General features: G+C 50.1%; 1 protein-coding gene across 1 annotated transcript; it reads left to right on the forward strand.

The window, feature by feature from the left end:
* Nucleotides 1-791: 791 nt before the first annotated feature.
* MAT1A (methionine adenosyltransferase 1A) lies at nt 792-20,244 on the forward strand. Its single transcript, XM_053584725.1, has 9 exons — nt 792-1,121; nt 4,974-5,051; nt 6,457-6,579; nt 10,362-10,474; nt 10,852-10,995; nt 15,206-15,424; nt 16,825-17,007; nt 17,351-17,484; nt 18,119-20,244. Exons 1-9 carry the CDS (start codon nt 1,028-1,030, stop codon nt 18,219-18,221), a joined length of 1,191 nt encoding a protein of 396 aa, XP_053440700.1. The 5' UTR covers nt 792-1,027; the 3' UTR covers nt 18,222-20,244.
* Nucleotides 20,245-21,621: the final 1,377 nt, after the last annotated feature.

Here is a 21,621-nt window from a genome sequence, read left to right on the forward strand (position 1 = left end):
TACTGCTTTGCCTGGTCAAAGCACAACCAACGAAAGAACAACACAAAAACAATAACGTGATGTTTATTAAGCAGATGTTTAATTTATCATCAGGAGACTTTGGGAAACTGTACTCTGATCATTTCTCTGTGATAAGTCTGTCTCTCAAAGATCTTTTTGAAAAATAAAAAAACACCCCCCCCCACAAAAATCATTATTCTCTGTAACTTGCCCAGATACTTTTTAAACATCTTGCTTGTTAAAATGCCTGCCAGCCTTTTAGAGGAGTTGACAGTTGAGCTGATTGCTGTTAGCAGAAGCAAGTGGACTCAATAGCTTTTCCTCTGAAATGAATCTGTCCTGTAAGTCACAGCTGGCTCAGAACACAGGTGTGTGCTCCCGCTCTGCCCTGAGAAGGTGGGAGGGGAAGAGTCCAATCCAGATAAGACGCGGGGGACCACCCAACAGCATAGCCACACAGTGTTGCGATCTAAACCCTATCTCTGGGAAAGAGTTTCTCCCTGCCTGCTTGTATCTCTGAGTAACCACAGACCCCTACTCTCCAAAGTGGGTTGTTACTCCTGGAGCAATTCAGAGATTAGCTGGACAGTTGAAAGCGAGTCCCAAAGGAGCTTCAGTTCTGCACAGTCTACGCAGGCTTCTTTACCTTGCATTGACTGGATGCTTAGGGTTTGAAAAACCAGAGCTAACAACTGAAATTCCTCAAGGTAAAAAGACTCCCCTCCCAGGAAATGGACTCCTCCAAGTTTCTCACATGATTATTCAGGCACTTTCACTTTTCCATATATAGGAGTCACCCAGGAGCAAGCTCTGACCAGCTGGAGGGAATGACACATCTGTGTTCTCTCCATTCCCTCCCTCCTCACCCATCCTCACCTTACTCTCACGTGCACACAGACACTTAGGGAGAAGCGATCCTGGTGGCTCTGCCAAAGGCAAGCCTGTTGGGCTTGAAGAATAAACTCAGGCCAAGTCGCAGCATTAACCTTGTTACCTGGAAGAAGCGTGAGTTGAGAAGTGTGGGAAGATGAATGGACCAGTGGATGGCCTGTGCGATCATTCTCTAAGTGATGAGGGAGCCTTCATGTTCACGTCAGAGTCTGTGGGAGAGGGACACCCAGGTAAGTAGTTGTCCTGGGCTGTCTGGCAAATCTGTCCTTCCCAGTCTATACTGAGGGAGTCTCTTTTAAAAACATTTTTAACCAACACATAAACATCATTGTACATACTCATGGGGTACAGTGTGATGTTCTGATATATGTATACAGTGTGCAGTGATCAGAGCCAGATAATTAGCAAATCCAGCACTTCAGACATTTATCAATTCTTTGTGGTGAGAACACTCAAAAGCTTCTCTTCTCGCCCTTTTAAAATATATGATGTGTTATCAATAACAATAGTCCCCCTACTGTGCAATGGAACACTGGAACTAATTCCTCCCATCTAACTCTAACTTTGTATCCAAGGGAGTCATTTTTCCTAGAGGTCTTCTAAGAGCAATGTGTGTTAGTTACTATTAGGCATCTCTAGAGAAACAGTGTGGAGTAATTTTATAGACAGTCTCTCATCATGCTCACCACGAGCAGAGTAGGGTATATATAAAAAGTATCATCAGATCTTAACTTGTAGACATATAGACTTTTTTTTTTTTTTTTGAGTAAAGAGTTATCATTAGTGATCGACTTAGATCAACAGAGAATATTCCTCAAACAAGGCCAAGCAGTCACTGAGTTTGGTATATACAGAGTAGAAATGAAGGCCCGGCTAGCGCCGGTGGCTCAAACCTATAATTCTAGCACTCTGGGAGACCGAGGCGAGTGGATCTCCTGAGCTCAGGTATTCAAGACCAGCCTAAGTAAGAGCAAGACCCTATCTCTATGGGTGCCCATGGCGATGGGCACCTGTAGTCCCAGCTACTCAGAAGAGTGAGGCAAGAGGATCTCTTGTGCTCAAGAGTTTGCTGTGAGCTATGATGACTTCACAGCATTCTACCTAGGGTGACAGAGTAAGATTCTGTCTCAAAAAAAAAGAAAGATGAAATGATTCAGCACCATGTTAGGTGCTGAGATAGATCTCTAGGTGCTGGGGTTCTCCGCTATATTATCTGAGAGAAGTACATAGAGATGACCCTCTGAAGAGGAAGAAAATCCAGGCATTGAAGCAGGTAGACTTTGGAATGATAAAGTGAGAGAGGCTTCCTTGTTGACAGTGAGGACTAGAGCCACGCATTCAGAGCCTCAGATGCATCGGAGTCACCCAAAGAGCTTGCTGAAATACAGAATGCTGGACCTCAGCCCCAGAGCTTCCGATTAAGTAGGGCTTGGGAGAGACTTGAGAATTTGAATTGTTCATAAGTTCCCAGAGACGTTGGTGCTGCAGGTGTGGGAACCACACTTTGAAAACACTGTTCCTGAAGAACCTTGGGGGACAGACATATAGATTTACGTTTAACATTTAAGTTAAAATTCATGTATTTGAAGTGCTTAATGACTTACCGAGTCTACTTTTCCCATCTTCCTTGTTTTTGTTCTTTCTTAAAGATATTTAACTTTCCTGCCTGTCACTTGGCTTTGGACACCTCAGTGCAGTACTCCACATGTTTCAGCCAGTGGGCTGCAGCTGGGGGCTGTTTTGCTGCTTTCTCCAAGAGTGTTTTGTGACATCTGGAGACATTTTTAGTTGTCACAACTATGGAGGATGGGGAAGGTGCATCCGGTGGCTGGGCACACTGCTAAACAGCCTCTAATACACAAGACAGTCCACAACAAAGAATTTTATGGCCCAAAATGTCAATAGTATAGCTGTTGAGAAACCTTGAGTTAAATTCAGTTTTGTATGTGACTTAGTTCTATGCAGTATAAATAGCCTCTTTCATTGTGTATAACTTTATAGATAAAGTTTCTAGCTTTACTGTATTTGTAATCTCAGATACATTGCTGGTTAGCTCTATGACTTAGGAAGTCACATATAGATTAGGAGAAAGATTTACTCCACCTGGTGGAAGTGGGTTCTTTGGCATACAGTGTCCAATGGTGCCAAGAAGGGCACATTGTACATAGTAGCAATGTGCTCAGCTGTCTGAGAATGAAAATTCCAACCAAGCAAGTGATCACTTTGTCTACTTAATCAAGACCCATCTACTGGTCTGATCCCTCCTTCATTTGCCACTGTAAATGAACTGCCCAGGTAAGTCAGTTTCCTCTAAGGCTCATGGACTTTCTGCTTATCCTCCCATTGAATTCCTTTCCTCCAGAATGATAAAGTTAGTGATATTTTTTAAACTTCCAAGAAAACCAACTGTCATGTATCTTAAGCCTATGGAGTGATATTGATAGAAACTTTGAAAGACTTAAAAAAAAAAAAAAAAAACAGTTCAGAAAGGAACCCTGGAGGCATTGTCTTAGTTTGTGGTGCTATCTCGATGCCCTTTTTGGACTCTGGCTTTAACCCTAGTCACTGTTGCATTTCTCCATGCAGAGTGGGGGCAGGATCTGTCCTTAAACAAGCAGAGATACCCAAGATCAGTATGTGAGTAAGCTTCTGGAAATCCTGATGGGTCCAGCATTTATTTATTGTGGGATATTTTATCAGCAGAAGCCTTCGTCGGTAGGGGTTTTCAGAGGCTGTGGGCTCAGACAAACCTAGAAATACCATCAGGATCTGTCACTGGCAGGAGGACGGATAAAAAAGCTCAAACATGTGTTTACTAGGAGTTCCTGAATGAAAGATTAGAGAGTTCACCTTTAATGGCAGGCTAACGAATACCTTTAATTACAGAACTTAATATCGGCTTTTGAGATCCAAATGGCTTGATTATGAATCTGGCTTATTCACTTAAAAACATATTAATCTTGAGAGAGAAGATTGAGTATCTTGAACACTAGGTGAGATGAGATATATATTGAGGTCACTTTTTTTTTTTTTTTTTTTTGTAGAGACAGAGTCTCACTGTACTGCCCTCGGGTAGAGTGCCGTGGCGTCACACGGCTCACAGCAACCTCTAACTCTTGGGCTTACGCGATTCTCTTGCCTCAGCCTCCCGAGCAGCTGGGACTACAGGCGCCGGCCACAACGTCCGGCTATTTTTTTGTTGCAGTTTGGCCAGGGCTGGGTTTGAACCCGCCACCCTCGGCATATGGGGCCGGGGCCCTACTCACTGAGCCACAGGCGCCGCCCAAGGTCACTTTTATTTCTTAATTGGTGAGCATTGATGGTTTATACAACACCATAGCAAGAGTGGATTTTTCTACACTACCATATGCTAGGCCATGTAGGGTCTTTAAGACAAATAATTGAAGAAAAAGATCAAATCCCAGCTCATGCTGAACCCTGGTCAGTCACTCCTTGACTGAAAAGGTCAAACACAGCTGTTAGGACATCTGGTTTTCAGGTGGTTGAGTGACATTGATGTTGGAGGGGAGAATCCAAGGTGCTACTTATGGAAATGTTTTGCAAAGCAGCAGTGATGTGCAGGGGTTCTCCCATTCTGGGTTTGGGTGTGGTGTGTTATACATGCACCTCATGGAACCTGCAGTGTGATGCAACTGCTTTTCCCATCTGATGTTACATTCTGGCACCTACTCTTACAGATGTTACTAGCTTTTAAAATTTTCTATTTCTAGGACTTTTCTAAATGTCTGGATTAAAGGGAATGTGACAAGGCATGAGAAACGTTTTAGAACAGTGGTTCTCAACCTGTGGGTTGCGACCCCTTTGTTCAATTGGTAACAAGGTGGGCCTTAGGAAGGTTGAGAACCACTATTTTAGAAGAATGTGTATGTGCAATTGTGTTTGCTAATTGCTTTAGACTCTTCTTAGAAGAGCTGGTTTTGAAAGGTACGTCTTTTCTTTTTTAGGGAATTCTATGACTTTATATAATACACATCATCCAAAATTAGGCAGGACTGGGAAGAAATAAAAGTTTGTTGTACCTCATATTTGTGTGATTCTCACCCGTGTTTGTTCTTGTCTAGATAAGATCTGTGACCAGATCAGTGACGCAGTGCTGGATGCCCATCTCAAGCAAGACCCCAATGCCAAGGTGGCCTGTGGTAAGAAACACCTGATCCTTTCCTGCCAGAGATGTACATGGACTGGGCTGAGAAGTTAATAGTAGGAGTGAGACTATAGAGCTGTGTCCTTTGGTCTACAGTAGGTTTCTTGATTATGCGACCTCTCCTATGTAATAATAGGGGAGGAAACTATTTCTAAGCACAAAACAAATTGGTAATTGATTTTGGTAAGACTTTGGCATTGAATGTCTTAGTAACTATAAACAGCAGAGGGTTGGATTAGCATGTGTCTTCTCTGATGCTTAATCTCACTGGGATCCAGAGGCCCTTTCAGAGTTCACAGCTGACTCTTCCAGACGGGCTAGAAGAGCTTGATGCAAGTGTAGCTACCTAGGTGGTCGTGTGCCGTACAGATGTGATAGCTGCACAGATGTCTGGCCTCTTCCCTTGAATACTTTCCTAGTTTTTGGAATGGTTCAAGTTTTAAAATAACTTATGCCTCCTACTTAATAGCACCTGGAGGGCAGCATCTTCACCAATTGTTTTTAAATAAACCAATAGCTTTCCTAAGGGACATTATTGTTGAACAAAAGCATGGAAGCCCTATCTTTCATATCCGCATCATTCATTGTTTTCTGGAGACCTTCACACAGGTTAAAGATCTTCACCTTTATTTGCAGGATAAGTGCTTCGACAGAAAATCCTTGGAGGAACCTGGGGGTGGTCAGGTCCAGCCTATTCACTTTACACACAGGATCACTGTGCTCCCTGCATCAGGGCCTGACCCAGGCCATGGGTGTGGTTGTCCCAGTGCAGAGACCAGCGCCCTGCTCTCCTCTGTTAGTTCCATGTCCTATCCACTGCACAGACTCATCCTTCCTTCTCTCGTGGCATTCTAGTCCCTATGCCCAATACTACAGGGACCCATGCCCCTCTGAGGGTAGACATCACCCTGACATCTTCTCTTTATAAATATCTGCAGAGAAGTTGGGCCTGCCTTGATCCTTCAGTCAGGGTCTCACTCCCTGAAGCCTGCAGGGCAGTTTTGGCTCTGTGTGTGTATGGCGGGGTGCTCACACGCACTGACTACATTCTTTCTGACAGCTACATACCACCATTGCCTCATTTTAACACATACAACAGTCTTACTATCATCATTGAATAGTTGAGGAAACCAAGGTCAAGGTTAAATAGTTGTCCAGGATCACACAGCAGTAAGCGCTCTGCACAGAACTCACATGTGACTGATCCCTTCCAGGGCAGCGTTTGCAGGTGCTCAGAGCATGGTGCTGGCAGTTAATCTTTTTTTGGCATTCTTATTTTCTTTCTGGTGCCTATTCCTTGTAAGGCCCCTTTGTGCCTTTTCACCGGCACCATGGAAGGTCTAGTATTGAGCTTCCCTTTGCTGGCCCTGGGCCGCTGACTCTGCCCCCTTCCCTTTCAGAGACCGTGTGTAAGACAGGCATGGTGCTGCTGTGTGGCGAGATCACCTCTCGGGCCATGGTGGACTACCAGCGCGTGGTGAGGGACACCATCAAGAACATCGGCTATGACGACTCTGCCAAGGGTGAGGGCAGGATCCACATCTCAAATACACGATGGTCTCTGCTGAAAAGGCCCCACAATGCTGAGTTAAACCTGAGGCTTTCAGTCTTCCTGGACCCAGCTGTCAGGTTCCAGGGGTCCAGGCTCTGGCAAAAGTATGGCAAGCAGGTGACAGTGCCCTGTTGATGCAGCATATACCCATCTGTCATTAGCTGGGCTTGTTTAGCTCTTGCTTTCTTGGTGCTTTGGAAGAGAGAGGCACTGAACAAAGGGCACTGCCTTCTGCTGGGAACGTGTTCCCTGCCAGGCACAGGTGCTAGTCCCTTGGTGTGTGTTGTCCTAATCATTTCAGAAACTCTGAAACACTCCCTTTGCAGATGAGGAAATGGAGGCTTTAAAGAAGTCAACCATTTGTATAAGGATGTGCGGGTGTTCGCAGAGGGAGACACATTGTCCCGGGGTAGCAGCTTCCCGACATGTTTCCACATGGAGTAAGTGGCTGCCAGGCTTGGGGCACCTGTGCTTTCCACTACATTGTGCTGCTTCCCATTATAGACACGGAAAAAGACAGAGCTGGTGCTGAAAGCAGGAGAAGGGGACAGGCTGGTCCAGGCCAGCACCAGCACCAGGCAGTGTGGTGCCACAACCCAGGGAAGGGGCATAGGCCCTCGCAGGGGACTGAGGAGAGGCACTGCGATCTAAGACTGGGCAGGCTGGGAACAGCATGGCCCTGAGGGGCATCAGAGGAGACAGGGTACGAGGGCCAGGTGCTGAGGGCCTACATGCAGTGATATTCCATGGCAGTTTCAGGCACCCTTTATCCACACTGGCTTCCTGGGTGGGAGGCTAACACGCAATTCTTAAAAGTTCTGTGTTGGCTTCTAGTATTAAATATTCAAACAATTCCATATTATTATTATTCGTATTATTATTTTTTTTTTTAGTAGAGTGCTGTGGCATCATAGCTCACAGCAATCTCAAACTCTTAGACTCAGGTGATCCTCTTGCCTCAAGCCTCCTGAGTAACTGGGGCTATAGGCACCTGCCACAATGCCTGGCTAATTTTTCTATTTTAAGTAGATATGGAGTCCCACTCTTTCTCAGGCTGGTCTTGAACTCCCGAGCTCAAGCAATCCACCCACCTCAGCCTCCTAGAGTGCTGGGATTATAGTTGTGAGTCACTGCACCTGGCCAACAATTCCAATTTTTAAAGAAAAATTCCTTTGGGTCTCTGTTGGCTCTCTCCTAATTCCCTAAAATTGCCATAAGAGATGTAGTGGCCTGATGCAATTGCAAAAAGGACCTCACCCAGATCAACCTTCCTGGACTTAAACCTGTAACCCAAATGCACCAACAGAAACACAGCTATTTGAAGGTGCTCATTTCTGCCTGTGTCACTGGTTGGCTGTTTAGGGTGACGTGGGGCATCCTTGTGCTTCAGGATAGGAGAGATGCCCCACTTTTATAAGAGAGAGGGTCCCTCACAGCATGAGAGCATAGACACACACAGCCCAATCTGGCCACCACCTGACTGGCCCAAAGCAATCTTGATCAATCAATGTCATGTGAGTGCATGAAAGTGGTTTTTTTTGTAGGGCTGGGGGTGGAAGGGGCTGTGTGTCAAGAATTATGGGGGGGAGAGGATGGGTGGAGAGAGGGTAATTGGTGGGACCACACCTATGGTGCGTCTTACAAGGGTACGTGTGAAACTTACTAAATGTAGAATATAAGAACTGAGAAAATGTCAGGAAGGCTATCTTAACCAGTTTGATGAAAATATTTCAAACTGTATATAAAACCAGTGCGTGGTGCCCCATGATTGCATTAATGTACACAGCTATGATTTAATTTAAAAAAGAGAGAGAGAGAAAGAGAAAAAAAAAAAGAATCTTGGGGAAGAGAAGCAGTGAGAGCGGGTTAATTCCTCCCATCAGGATGTGAGGGTGTTCGCAAAGGGAGACACATTGTCCCAGGGTAGCAGCTTCCTGACATGTTTCCACATGGCGGCTTCCCCGTTCTGCTGGGTAAAGCCAGTTTGTTTATGTACATTTAGATCTTAGTCAAGAGCAAACCTTATTCTGCATTAGGTAGCAGGGAAATTTTCCAGGAGGTCATGTCCCCTAGAAAGGTAGAGGTGAGTGAGCCGAGCCCTGGCTAAGAGGGACTCAGTGGTGAGTTTCCCAGTGTACCTATGCCAGGTGGACTGTCAGGGGTAGTGATGGCCTTAGCAAGGCCTTGAACCAGCCGCTGCTTACAGCTCTTGGCTGCAGAGTAGCTGGGCTCAGTGCCCATTCCAAGCCCTGCGCCTCTCTTCTTGGTCTCCTAAGTTCTGTTTTTCCAAATCACTTGGAGCCCATGCTTGATTTTGAGCCCTAGGAAGATTTGTTTTTTAGATGGAAAGTGATAAGGTGAAATGTGGAATGTTTAACACAGAACAAGATAACCTTTTGGCAGTTCTCTAAAGACTGTTCATTGATTTGCAAATTCAAAAACATTCACTGGGGGAATAAGGAGGTGTAAAGGGCAAAGGTGACCTGATGCTCCTGGGGATAGCGGAGTGACTATCTGGACTCACATGATGCAATGTGAGCTACCTGGGTGAATCTGTGGCTTTGCGTACAGTGAACTGCAGAGGGTCCAAGGACACTCACAGCTAATGTAGGGTGGGGGAGCCAGAGGAAGAACATTCTAGACAGAGAGACCCAGTTGAGGTGGAAGGGTATCTCCTACTTAAGGCTAAACCCAAGTTTAAGTCAGCTAAAGGAGTTCAGGGGGCAAGGGCTGTGTCAAATTGGAGAGTTTCAGGGGTAGTCTTGGGCAGTGGATCACCACCTGATGCTCATATATCCATGAACAGTAGATGGGGTCTGCCTGTGCTTTCTCTGTAAGCCCAGTCTGGCAGTGTGCATAAGGGCATGGACTGGGAAGAGGATGGCAGTGGGGGCTTGTTACTGTACTTGACCTTGTGGTGAGGGCATTTATGTATTTAGCCCCTCAATTTCATGGTCCCTGCAGCTGAGCTGGGAGGGAGAATGTGCCCTCTGAGCACAGTGGCATTCTCAAGGGGCTGTCAGGGCTGCTGTTATCCCAGACTTCCCTGAACCAGAGCCCAGCATGCTGGGATCAGGGGGCAGCCCCCTACCTCCGTGCCTCAGCTTTGCAAATGCGGTGAGGCAGGGAGCTTGGCCCCAGACATATGGCTTTTCAATTTGCCCCAGACCCTGTGCACATCTCACATCAGAGAGCCCTGCAGCTCTGGGATTTTCTCGGTATAGTTCGCATGCACAGTATTTGTCCATGATGTCTAACACATGGGTTAGGCACAGAGGTGGGCTTCTGGATGACAGTGTTGGGGGGCCCTTGATTTTTACTCGGTGTGTAGTGATTTTCAAATTGAACCCATTGTAGTGGGTTCTGGGAGACTTCTCAGGGAGAGCCTAAGGGGCAGAGCTGTGAGTTATCCACCTGCTCTTCAGTTAGAGAAGCCCTGATGTCACCTCATTTCTAATGCCGCAGTTCTATGTTAGATATAGTTTTTAAACTGTAGTCTGATTGAGTATTGTATAGTAAAAATGTACCATGGAGAACTTTCATTGACCAAGAGTCCCACATGATAGTGTGGGAAGGACATGGACCTCCCCCATCCTGGGCCCCAGCTGCAGGCCTAGACAGGTCCCAGCTGGTTAGAGACCACCTACCCTGACACCAGATACCATGTCAGGAGCTGAGCAGTCCCCTGCGAAACTCACAGGCCCACCTGTCTGACATGTGTCCCCATATGGCCTTACTTTCCCTTCCACCTAGGTTTTGACTTCAAGACCTGCAATGTGCTGGTGGCTTTGGAGCAACAGTCCCTGGATATCGCCCAGGGTGTCCATCTGGACAGAAGAGAAGAAGATGTTGGTGCAGGAGACCAGGTAACGAGGCACTGTGTGCAGGGACCATGAGGGCACTTCCCTCCAGGGTGATCTGGCTCAGAGCTGTTGAGGAGTTAGTGGAGAAGTTTCTGAGTGATGGGTTAATTGCACCATGGGGGGATAGCTCCTCATCCTGGTGTGAAAGCCTGGAATGGGTCGAACACCCCGCTTCATCTCCATGCTAAGGAAGGCTGCGGTCGCTAATGTCCAATTTGGGCTTGTCTCTCCCATTGAGAGTGTCCTCCTCCCCACAGCAAGTGCCCAGTGGGGGCACCTCATAAACACTGAGGCACCAGGGGAATTTTAGATTTGTAGAAAGCTGTTGTCCTGTTGGTCGTGGACACATGCTGCTCAGCCTCCTCTCTGCCCCTCCACAGGGTTTGATGTTTGGCTATGCCACGGACGAGACGGAGGAGTGCATGCCCCTCACCATCATCCTTGCGCACAAGCTCAATGCCCACATGGCGGAGCTGAGACGCTCTGGCGTCCTGCCCTGGCTGAGGCCTGACTCGAAGACTCAGGTGAGCTGCCAAATTACCTTCTGGAGAGCTCTAGGCAGAACCTTTAAGCAACCCCAAGTCCTCTTACTTCTATCATTTTTGAGACCAAAATGTTCAATCTGGGCCCTCAAGGAATTGTCACTTTTGAAAAGAACTATTTACTTAAAATTTTTCAGCCCTGGGCTCAGTGCCTGTAGCTCAGTGGCTAGGGTGCCAGCCACCTACACTGGAGCTGGCGGGTTCGAATCCAGCCTGGGCCTGCCAAACAACAATGACAACTATAACCAAAAAATAGCCAGGCATTGTGGCGGGCATCTGTAGTCCCAGCTACTTGAGAGGCTGAGGCAAGAGAATCACCTAAGCCCAAGAGCTGGAGGTTGCCGTGAGCTGTGATGCCACAGCACTCTACTGAGGGTGACATAAAAAAAAATTTTTTTTTCAGCCCTGGATGCCCACCCCACATTTTATTATAAAAAATTATGGGAATACAGAAATGATTGAAAGAACAATTCTAGTTTGGGGGGTTTCTTCTTTGTCTTGTTAACATACATTGATATTGATGAGTCCTCAGATCCTGCCACAGACTTCTTAGCCGGCTTCAGGCTTTTGCTCAGTGCCTTCCCCTGTTCCCAGAGCTCTGCACCTGGAACGGACTGTCTCTGCTGTTTGTGTCTCCCTGTGGCCCTTTTTCTTATCTTTGTTTCTCGTAAAACGGCTTTACCTTTGCTGTTTCCAGCTCCAACCCCATGGGCCCTGACCTCTCTGCCCCTTGCTGTGTTGAAACTGTCCCCCAGGTCTGTATTCGAAGGTCCAGGGTGATGCAAGTGCTAGAGCAGGTGAAGGCCTCCTGCCGGCCCTCCCACCCCCTGGCTTAACCCTGATGGCCCCATGCTTGTGGCTTCCTGCCTGGCTTCTCTTCCACACTCCAGCATGACTCCCAGGTCCCTGTACCTCTTCCTGAACGAGTGTGGCTCTCCCTCTAGCCACCTTTGTGGACCCCATTATCACCTTTGCACACTTAGCTACCAAATCTTCTACTTTGCTAGTCTAACTCAATAGCTCCATTTCTCACTCACCCTGCAAACGCCTACATTCAGCCCTGGATGCCCACCTGGGCATGAGAGGGCTGTAGAAGAGCCTGCTGTAGGAGAGCCTGCTGAAGCCTCCTTCACTCAGCTGGAGAAGGAGCTGGAGTGCCACCCTTCCCCAGTCCTGCTCAACACATCTCTTTCCACCCTACCCGGGCCCGTGTCTGTCCTGTCAAGCGCTCCTCTTGCTCCAGCCCAGCTAGGCCAGAACTAGTGCTTTGCCCTCCCAAAGGTTCTCCCTGCCTGGAAACTCTAGTTAACTCTCTTCAGGCTTTACTTTTTAATGTCCTAATATCTGTTCAGTATTTTTAACAGCTTTCTGCTCCCTGTGAAGGCAGAGAGGTGAAATCCACTTGGTATTCTGACATTCAAAGCCTTCGATGGGTTTCCAACTTTACTTCCTTCTGCCTTCTCTCCCCCCCGCACTTGCTCCATCTACATCACTTCACTCGGGTTCTCTTGTTTCTTAGTGCTTTGCTTCTGGGCTCCTGCCTCTCTCCTTGCTTGGGCTCCTTCTCTGGTCCTCACCTGTCCAGAGTGATCAGCAGAGTTGTCATCAGCTCTCAGATGCTTCCCCAGTCCCCACCAGACAGCACCTCCTTTTGTCCTGCACTTGGAACTTGGCACATGCGGTTTGATACTCAGACTGGTGCATGTGGCTCCGCCTACTCCCCGAGTTGCACAGAGATGAGAACCTTCTTGCCCCAGAGTCAGGCCGTACACGGGGCACACCTGAGGCATGGCTCAAAGAGAACCCCAAAGCGGGAAGTGGGGCCATCAGCCTCCTTAGGTGTCCTCTGAGGTTGTGCAGAAAGGCAGCTGACATAGGTGGGTTATCATGCTCTCAGAATGGGAACAGTGCTGGGATGAAAAATGAGGAGATTCACAGAAAAGGAAATCCTAGAACAGTGATGTGAGGGAGTCACAGGGCTGACTGGGAGTAAGAAATGGAAGAGGCCCTCGTCAGGCCGCCCAGAACAGGAAAGACCTCCTTCCCTCTCCTTACGTATGAAATAGCAGGTTTCCCAGTCAGGGAGGCAGTGAGAGAGGAAAGGGTGGGTGGTTCTCTTAGGGTCCCTTCCTGTGAGGAATTGTCTTAAACATGGCAGCACGGACAGCAAAATCTGCCCCACCCCCCTGACACGGGCAGGCTGTGGTTCAGCTCCAGCCGGAGAGGGTGTGGGTGTGTGGACAGAGCTGGTGGGCTGGTGTGGTCCCCTATGCCCTCCCAATACCCCCTCAGTGAGGGGCGCTGGACCAGCACAGAGTCTTGGTCTTCTCTCCGCCCTGTTGGTAAAGGATTTTCACCATCTCACTAGAATGTTGACTGTGAACAGGATGAGTCTTTCCACCTGAACAAATTCTTGCTGCTGATACTGAGAATCGGCTGGCAGTGCAGGTGGCTATTTTTGTACCTGGTCAGAGTTGTGTTTTCCATGCTGTGTTTTTCCCCACATCTTGCTGACACAATGAGATAAGAGCAGTGCTCGGAGCCCTTTGCTCTACCACCCTGTTCTGTGGTCCTACAAGGCCACTGTGTGGGGTTTGTCAGAGTGGATAGGCCTGCACAGCCCCTCAGGGCACGAGCCTTCTCCCGAGGCCCCATGTGGCTGGCCTGGGGGCCTTCCGTCCTGGGGACCCCCTACCCTCTGACCTCAGCTTCTGCTTTCAGGGCCTGTTTGTGCACACTCTTAACTTCCTTGTGTCACTAGGTCAGGCATCACACGGCCAGGGCTTTTTACCTTGCTTCTTATGGACCCCACCTTGTTGCCCTTTGGGCAAGACAGGGCACAGGGTGTGAGTTCGATACAGATACAGTGTTTGACAGATGTCTGAGCATCCCTGGGCAGGCAGAGACCCTGCTACAGGCACAGTCTGGGAGGTACTATGTGCTGCCCCGAGGTTCTGTCCAGGCTCTGGGGTGGGGAGTGGTCCTGTGCCCACTGGCCTGCATCCCCACCACCACCATCTCTGCAGTACCATATATCCCCCAAATCCTCTGGGCTCTGCTCTCAGGGGTCCCACTACCTTTGGCAGTATCAGGCCTATGGTCAGCATATCCTTCAGGGTCTTGAATAGTCACATTCTGCTGGGCAGAGCCCCATCTGCCAGGACACACAGCTCCAAATCAGTCCCTGGCTCTTCTGGCTGTGTGAACTTGACCAAGGTGTTTAAGTTCTTACCTGTAAGTTCTTACCTTCTTTCCCCATTCTCACCTCCAGCCCTCACCACCTCCATCCCTCTTACTCTGCAACCCAGGACATGTCAGTGAAGGACAGGGTCTATGGAGAAGAACAGGGTCATCTGTGTGTAGTGAGAGGGACACAGATCCTTGGGTTGGCATTTCACTAACTGGCTGTGTAATTTCAGACAAGTTGTTTCACAGTTTTCTTTTTCTCATTCGTGAGGTGGCGGTAATCATGCCTCCACCCCTGTGACATCTTACATATTAATGACAATGCACAGAATGGGCACATGGTGGCAAATGTGAATATTAGCTTTGTGCCCACAGCCTGATCTGCTAGGGTGTTGCAGGCAGGCTTCTGCCCTCAGGTGCACTCTGCTCTTCTTTCCTTACAGAAAAACACCCAGAGGCTGGCAGTCCAGAGCTTACTGCTCTCTCTAATTCAGCCCCCCAAGCTGAGGTCCCCCTCAACCTGTCCCTATTTCAGACAAAGCTGCTGCCACAATACCCTCCCAGAGTTCCTCCCATGAAGATGCTGGAGCCATCTCTAGGCTCCTCCCCTTCTATCTCAGAGGCTTCTGGGTGCCAACAAACAGAGCCCAGTCTTAAGCTCCATGGGCCAACATCAAGGCATCCCTGCACCTGCCAAAGATATGTGGCTTGGATTCCTATAAGAGGAGCCCAGAGTGTCCTAAGTCAAGAGGAAACTCAAGTCTCCAAGCAGTGCTAACTGTGGTCCAGTGTGGGAATGGCTGCGCCATATGCCCTGTCTTCCCACAGCACTGGGCAGTTTTTCAGATGTGAGAATGTATCAGATTAACTTGCCAAAGGCCTGACACAGGAGGCCCCCCGGGTTTCCTAGGAGCCCTGCCTGCCTCCTAGGCATCTGTGCCTGGCAAGGTTATGCCCCGCACTCAGCCTCCGCTGCTCAGTGTCGCCCCTGCATTCTGATGGACAGGTGACGGTGCAGTACACGCAGGACAACGGTGCGGTCATCCCCGTGCGCATCCACACCATTGTCATCTCCGTGCAGCACAACGAGGACATCCCGCTGGAGGAGATGCGCACGGCCCTGAAGGAGCAGGTGATCAGGGCTGTGGTGCCGGCCAAGTACCTAGACAAAAACACCATCTACCACCTGCAGCCCAGTGGGCGCTTTGTCATTGGCGGTCCCCAGGTGCGTCCTTGTCTCTGAACGAAGCCCTGATTTGTCCTTGTTACTGGGGGTGCTCATATCTCAGAACACAGAGACCACAAAGATAGCTTTGAGTGGCTTGGCCAGGTCTGGCCATGGAGTAAATGTGCAGTCTGTGAATTCTGGTCTCCACACGTTCAGTGCACTCTCTGTGCGGGCCTGTGCTGTGTCTGTCAGTCCATGAGGAATGGGAGACTTGTCCCTAGGACTCTCCCACTCAGCACTACCTGGCCCTCCTGCTTCAGCCTCCCACTCTGCAGCCGCACTGCTTTACCCCGCCCAGGTGCTCGCTCACCACGGCCGTGTGTGCTTGTGGCTGACTGTTTCCAGGAGGCTGCCTATGGCTCTGTGGGCACCCAGTGGGGCAGGGTGTTTTAGATGAGGTCACCTGCTGTTCCTCCCTCCTGTGGCCCAGGTGTGAGGAGGTGGAGATTGGCAGAGTACCCCTGAGGGGCTGCAGCCCACCACCCAGGGACCTTAGCTACAGACACGTCAACATGAAATTGAGCCCCATCCTTGGGTTTTACAAGCACTTCTAGTGTAGAAACAAAGGGTAGAAAAGAAAGCTTCCTGTTTTTTTCTTGTAGAACTTCTCAAAGCCCAGACATACTGGTATGAACCATGGATTTCTGAAAGGCAGGATAGAGGCTTGGTGGCTCACGCCTATAATCCTAGCACTCCTGAAGGCTGAGGCTGGTGGATCACTTGAGCCCAGGAGTTTGAGACCAGCCTGAGCAAGAGCGAGACCCTGTCTCTACTAAAAATAGAAAAACTGGAGGGTGCTTGTAGTCCCAGCTACTTGGGAGGATAAGGCAAAAAGATTGCTTAAGCCCAAGAGTTTGAGCTATATTACTATGAGCTATAATGCCATGGCACTCTACCCTGGTGACAGAGTGAGACTCTGTCTCAATAAATGAATGAATGAATGAGTGGGTAGAAGGGTGGAGTATACAGGCTGCCCCTAACTCGTTTCACACAGTGCCCCTGCCATTTTAAAGGTATCACTGTTGGCTGATGTTGCAGAGTGCACTCGGGAAATGGGCAGCAGTGTTTGCTGGGGACACCAGCCACAGGCAACAACCAGGGCTGCGTTTATCATTCCTGCCTGCAGTTGGTCTCTCCATTACGATGGTCTAAACCACAAAGGCATCAGCAACAGCTATGACCCCAGAACTTTCTAATGAAGCTTTGACAGGTTATCTGATTTCTACATCTAGTCAGTGTCTGAAGTGGAATTGGAGCCCAGGGTTCCCGGATGGCTCCCAGCTAAGGGGTCTTTGGAAAATGCCTGTGGCAGCTTCAGAGCATCCTTGGGCTGCAGCCCTCTCCAGCCATGTGAGGGCTCTGTTTCTCATCTGCTCTTTATCTCTTTCCCTTTGCAGGGGGATGCAGGTGTCACTGGTCGTAAGATTATCGTGGACACCTATGGTGGCTGGGGGGCTCATGGTGGTGGGGCCTTCTCTGGGAAGGACTACACCAAGGTGGACCGCTCTGCAGCGTACGCTGCCCGCTGGGTGGCCAAGTCCCTGGTGAAAGCAGGGCTCTGCCGGAGAGTGCTTGTCCAGGTAGGCCCCTCACTTCTGACCCCACCTTCCTGTCCCAGCTGCGGAGATTTTGGCCTGGTGGGAGAGTCACATGCTTTGCCGAAGGTCGTAGCTCTGGGATTGCACTGGGCTCTGTAGCGCTCTGAAAACAAAGGAGGGAAAACAGGAGTCTCCAGGGAGAGGGGCATCAGCAAGAACTGTCCTCCCTGGAGACAGCGAGGGTTTCTAGGCAGACAAATTGAGGGCAAGCGTGTTGGGAAAGAGACGAGTGGTCCCTGCTGCCCCTTCCTGAAGATAGCAAGGCCCCGTGAGGGACAGACCCTGCACAGCAGCTTCAGTCCCTGACCCCGCTCTTTTCTGGAAGGTGTCCTATGCCATCGGTGTGGCGGAGCCACTGTCCATTTCCATCTTCACCTATGGAACCTCTCAGAAGACAGAGCGAGAGCTGCTGGATGTGGTGAATAAGAACTTCGACCTTCGGCCAGGCGTCATTGTCAGGTAACAGCACCCCCAAGCTGCTGTTATGTGGGGCCTGCTCCCTCCCTAGATGTTCAGGTCAGCTGAAAGGGGAGCAGAAAGAAGGATGCTTCAGCCTCTCAGAACAAGAGGGATCTCAAGCTCTTGGCACAGTGCAGGGCACACCACTGTGCAGGACATCTGCTTTTCAGGCTAATGGAGTCTGCACAAGGTTCCGGCTGGCCCAGCACATACTGATGGCAGTGGGGCCATCTCTGAGCAGCTAGGGGCATTTGTGTTGGGGTTACAGATCTTAGGAAAACAGTGAGGTGACCAAATGGCTGGGAGGTGGGCTGGCAAGCCTATTCCCACATGCTTGTTTCTTGTGCCATCCGTGGATGGAGTTCAGTCCAGTTCTCTGGAGCTGGGCGGTATGGACATTGGTCTGGGCCAGTTCAGTGGAGTAGGGAGGAGAAAGGCACCAGAGGGCTGGAGTTCCAGTCCTGGCCCCTGATCTCTGAGCTTCTGTTTCCTAAGCTAGAAAACACAACTTTGGTGTGGTACAGATGGGGTGTATGCATGTGAGATCCACAGGAGGAGGAGTCCCTGACTCCAGACGGAGAAATTCTGCTCCTGTCCCATTTAAAAATGGCCTTTTCTTCTGCTGGACATGCAGGGATTTGGATTTGAAGAAGCCCATCTACCAGAAGACAGCATGCTATGGCCATTTTGGAAGAAGCGAGTTCCCGTGGGAGATTCCCAAGAAGCTTGTGTTTTAGGGTTGGTGGGAGCTGGGCTGGCCCCATCCCAGAGGCAACTGGTGGCTGCATTCCTCTTCCCCAGGATCCCAAAGCTCAGATCTCCAGAGCCCTGACTGCTGACTGCTCTCCCCACCCACCACTCCTGGGGCAAACCCAGGCCCCTCTAACTCAGTCCTGACCTGCCATCACCATGAAAGGCTAGAGGCAAATGGCTTCCTGGTGCTGAGGGGCAGAGCTCCCTGTGAAGGTCTTCATGATGTCTCCCTGCCTTTCCCTCAGACCAAGGCAATGTTGATTTTGTGAGAAAAGCACCCCTGTCCAGAGTGAATCCCCTCACTCACCTCCCTGTGCAGCCTGGACCCTGACCAGCTCTTCCCCCCCCGCCTTTGTGTGCCAAGGTGAGGTCAGCGCATCTCACAGACCTCAGGGTTCCCTGTGGGCTTGGGCCACTGGGATTCCTTTGCACAGCTGTGGCCAGCACCCCTGAGCTGGGGGCTTCAGAAGGCCCCTCTCAGGCTGGGCATCTGGCAGGGGTAAGAATAGGGGCTGATGTCTCCTAAGTGTCTACAACATGTGATGGACCCAGCCAACCACTGATCTCACTTTTTCTTCACTGCAACATGATAATGCAGCATCTTTTATCACCCCGTTTACAAATGGGGGAAACCAAGACATAGAGAACTTAGATAACTTTCAGAGGTCCCAGAGCCATGTGTGTCAGGGCCTAGATGGGAAGTGAGACGCTTTCTCTCAGTTTGTATTAGCCCTGTCTCATGCCAGGCACCGATCTGAGCAATGACTCAGCAGATTGCCGCCAGGCCATGGACTCTGCCCCGAAGGCCTGGGGTTACCGGGAATTAATGGATTAATCCACTGGCTCTTCTTGAGCCCTAGACAATGTCTACAAAGGCAAGAGAGACCCAAAGGACTATTTCATTTGCCTCATTTGTCCCAGAAGATGGCTCAGGGTGAGCTGGGTCCCCTGGCCCATCAGCCTGGGCTAGAGTCTGGAATTGAGAGGCAGCCTTATAATCCCAGTCATGTGACCACTCAGACACTTGGGACTTGGGATTTCGGGCCTCTTGTGTAAGTGGTCTAAGTCTAGTCCAGTCCCACGTGGGCTTCCTGGGGTAGAAGCAGCAACTTGTCCTAGCATAGGTATCTGAAATCATTCTCTGCCTTTGCCCCCTTTGTGGCCTTCAGAATGCTGTTGGAGTAAGGGGTGAGCAGGTAGGGGGCCCTCAGATATCTCTTCCAGAGAGTCCAGCCCTAAGGCCCAGATGCTAATGTTAAGTAGGCCACCTCATGGTGGACAAGTTGCCTGAGATAGCATGAGGAAATTCTGCCTTTGCCAAGTCACTTTGTGGGGACAAGTCTGTCCCTGGAGGGCCTGAGTGGCCCTTGGTCTGCCAAGGTTGTGGAAGGTGTATACTGCCCTGTCTGTCCATCCATGGCCCCACCACCCACCCCACCTTGTCCTCAGCCTCAAACAGCAGCATCTCTGCTTTTTCTCAAGCTCTAGGAGCCATAGGCTCAGGTAGCAGCCTCCATGGCCCCAGGAGAACATGGGGCCTTGGCTTTTTTCCAGGGCACACGGTGCTGGTTCTGGCTGGGAGAGGTGGCCCAGAAAGTCTCTGGAGGGCAGGCAGCCTGTAACCGGGCCTTGGCCTGCAGCACAAAGACCTTGGCTTTCTGTTTGCCTCAGGGGAAAGGAAACTCTTCAGGGTAGATGACAACCTTAGAGCCTGTTTACAATGATAAAACTCTAGTCCTCTGCATGTCACCTGGTTACCTAGGAAGCCTTATGATCCTTCCTGCAGAGGGAGGGACAAGTTTGCAGGTTGCTGATTCCTCTACCTTGGACAATATCCAAAGTGAAAACATGGGAGTTGATACTTTCCCTACCCCTGGACTCTAGAGGAATGAAGTCTTTTTTTTTTTGGTCAACATTGTTTATATGAAAATAAAGCTTTTATTTGCTAATAGTTCTTGCTAGAGCAGTGAATAAAAACTCAAGGAGCAACTACCCTATGCTTAGTTTTTGTCTTCACAATCCCAGAGACAACCCCCCCCCCCCCCCGTGTAGCATTACCTGACCCCTCCCCAGCACGGTTGGTGTCCTCGCCTCCATGTCACCCAGCCTGGGGGCCTCCATTCCTGTCCACGCAGAGCATATACCTCAAGGGCTCATCCTCCAGCTGCCATGTTAGTCACGTCACTGCTGTGTTCACTCCTCGCCACGTCCCGCTGAGGTAGGTGCTCTCAGGAAACACATTTTACACGTGGGGACATTGAGGCCTTGAGAGGGTTAAGAGTGTGACCAAAGGCACCTGGATGGTGGCTCCTCAGGCTTCAGTGCATGCCCTCTTGGTCACAGGCACGGCTGCCCTTAGCCCTTGCCTGGGCCACATGCTCCTGCACCCCTTGCAGAGTGTCTGGTGGGGCTGCTGCGAGGCGGCTACTCAGGCAGCATTTGTCAGATGGTGGGATAAGTGGCTGGACTGTGGAGTGAGTGAGAGGCTTGGTCTTCAGAGTGAGGTAAACCTTAACATGGGTGCACATTTCTCATTCACATGCCTCTAATTGTGAGGGGAATACACGGTTGATGCTTTTTAATCAGATCATCCCTGCAGTGGCCCTGAGGATGCAGTCCTGGAGGCTTGGTCAGAGCAGGTGGACCCATCTGGTTCCAACAAGCAGCCCGTGTGGCCAGGACTCAGCTTTGGGGAACGTCCTGGGGTGGGCTGAGGGGAAGCCATGCAGCCCCTCCCTCTCAGGCTGAGGCAGCTGGTCTGCGGGTTCCTGGAAGGCAGAGGTGAGCCAAGACCTGGGAATGTGCAGGCGACGACCTCTGGAGTGTTTTCAGGCGCTCGCGTGGAAAGGCCCTGGGACACTGGGGCTGGCTGGAAGGTGACGCCTCCTTCACAAGCTGAGGTTGCAGATGCTAAGACAACCACAGCAGCCTAAGAAGACGGGAATTTCCCTTTCATAGAGGCCATTATCATCACTAAATGACAAGGGGGAAACTGACGCTCAGGCAGGAGAGGGCGCTTCGGAAGACCACCCACTCAGTAAAGAGCAGACCCAGTCTTGGGGTAGGATGGGAACCAAGGGTGTGAGCCAGTGAGCCAGCTGGCTCTCCCTCCACTCCACTGGGATGGCACACACCTCCACATCCCGACCAACACACACATACACTGGGCCAGGGCCCTGCTGCTCAATGGGACTGTGCCCAGAGGTGTAAGGTCCTGGGACCCAGCCTCTCCTATAGTTCTGAGCTGTGAGAGTTCTCCACCAGGAGGGGCAACCCTGCGCTCTGCAGCTTCCCAGAGGCCCCTCTGAGAAGAGCAGGGATCACCCCCTTTTCTTTCCTGGCTGCCTCATCAGCCTCTGGCACTGCCCTCCACCTCTGGGGCCT

This window comes from Nycticebus coucang, chromosome 3 (genome assembly GCF_027406575.1).
Source record: "Nycticebus coucang isolate mNycCou1 chromosome 3, mNycCou1.pri, whole genome shotgun sequence".
In the NCBI taxonomy this organism is placed as follows: Eukaryota; Metazoa; Chordata; class Mammalia; order Primates; family Lorisidae; genus Nycticebus; species Nycticebus coucang.

Coding starts and splice junctions, on each gene's coding strand:
- MAT1A (XM_053584725.1), top strand. CDS start 1,028: ATGAATGGACCAGTGGATGGCCTGTGCGATCATTCTCTAAGTGATGAG. Junction 10,996..15,205: donor GGCCTGACTCGAAGACTCAG/GTGAGCTGCCAA, acceptor TCTGATGGACAG/GTGACGGTGCAGTACACGCA. Junction 17,485..18,118: donor CGGCCAGGCGTCATTGTCAG/GTAACAGCACCC, acceptor CTGGACATGCAG/GGATTTGGATTTGAAGAAGC.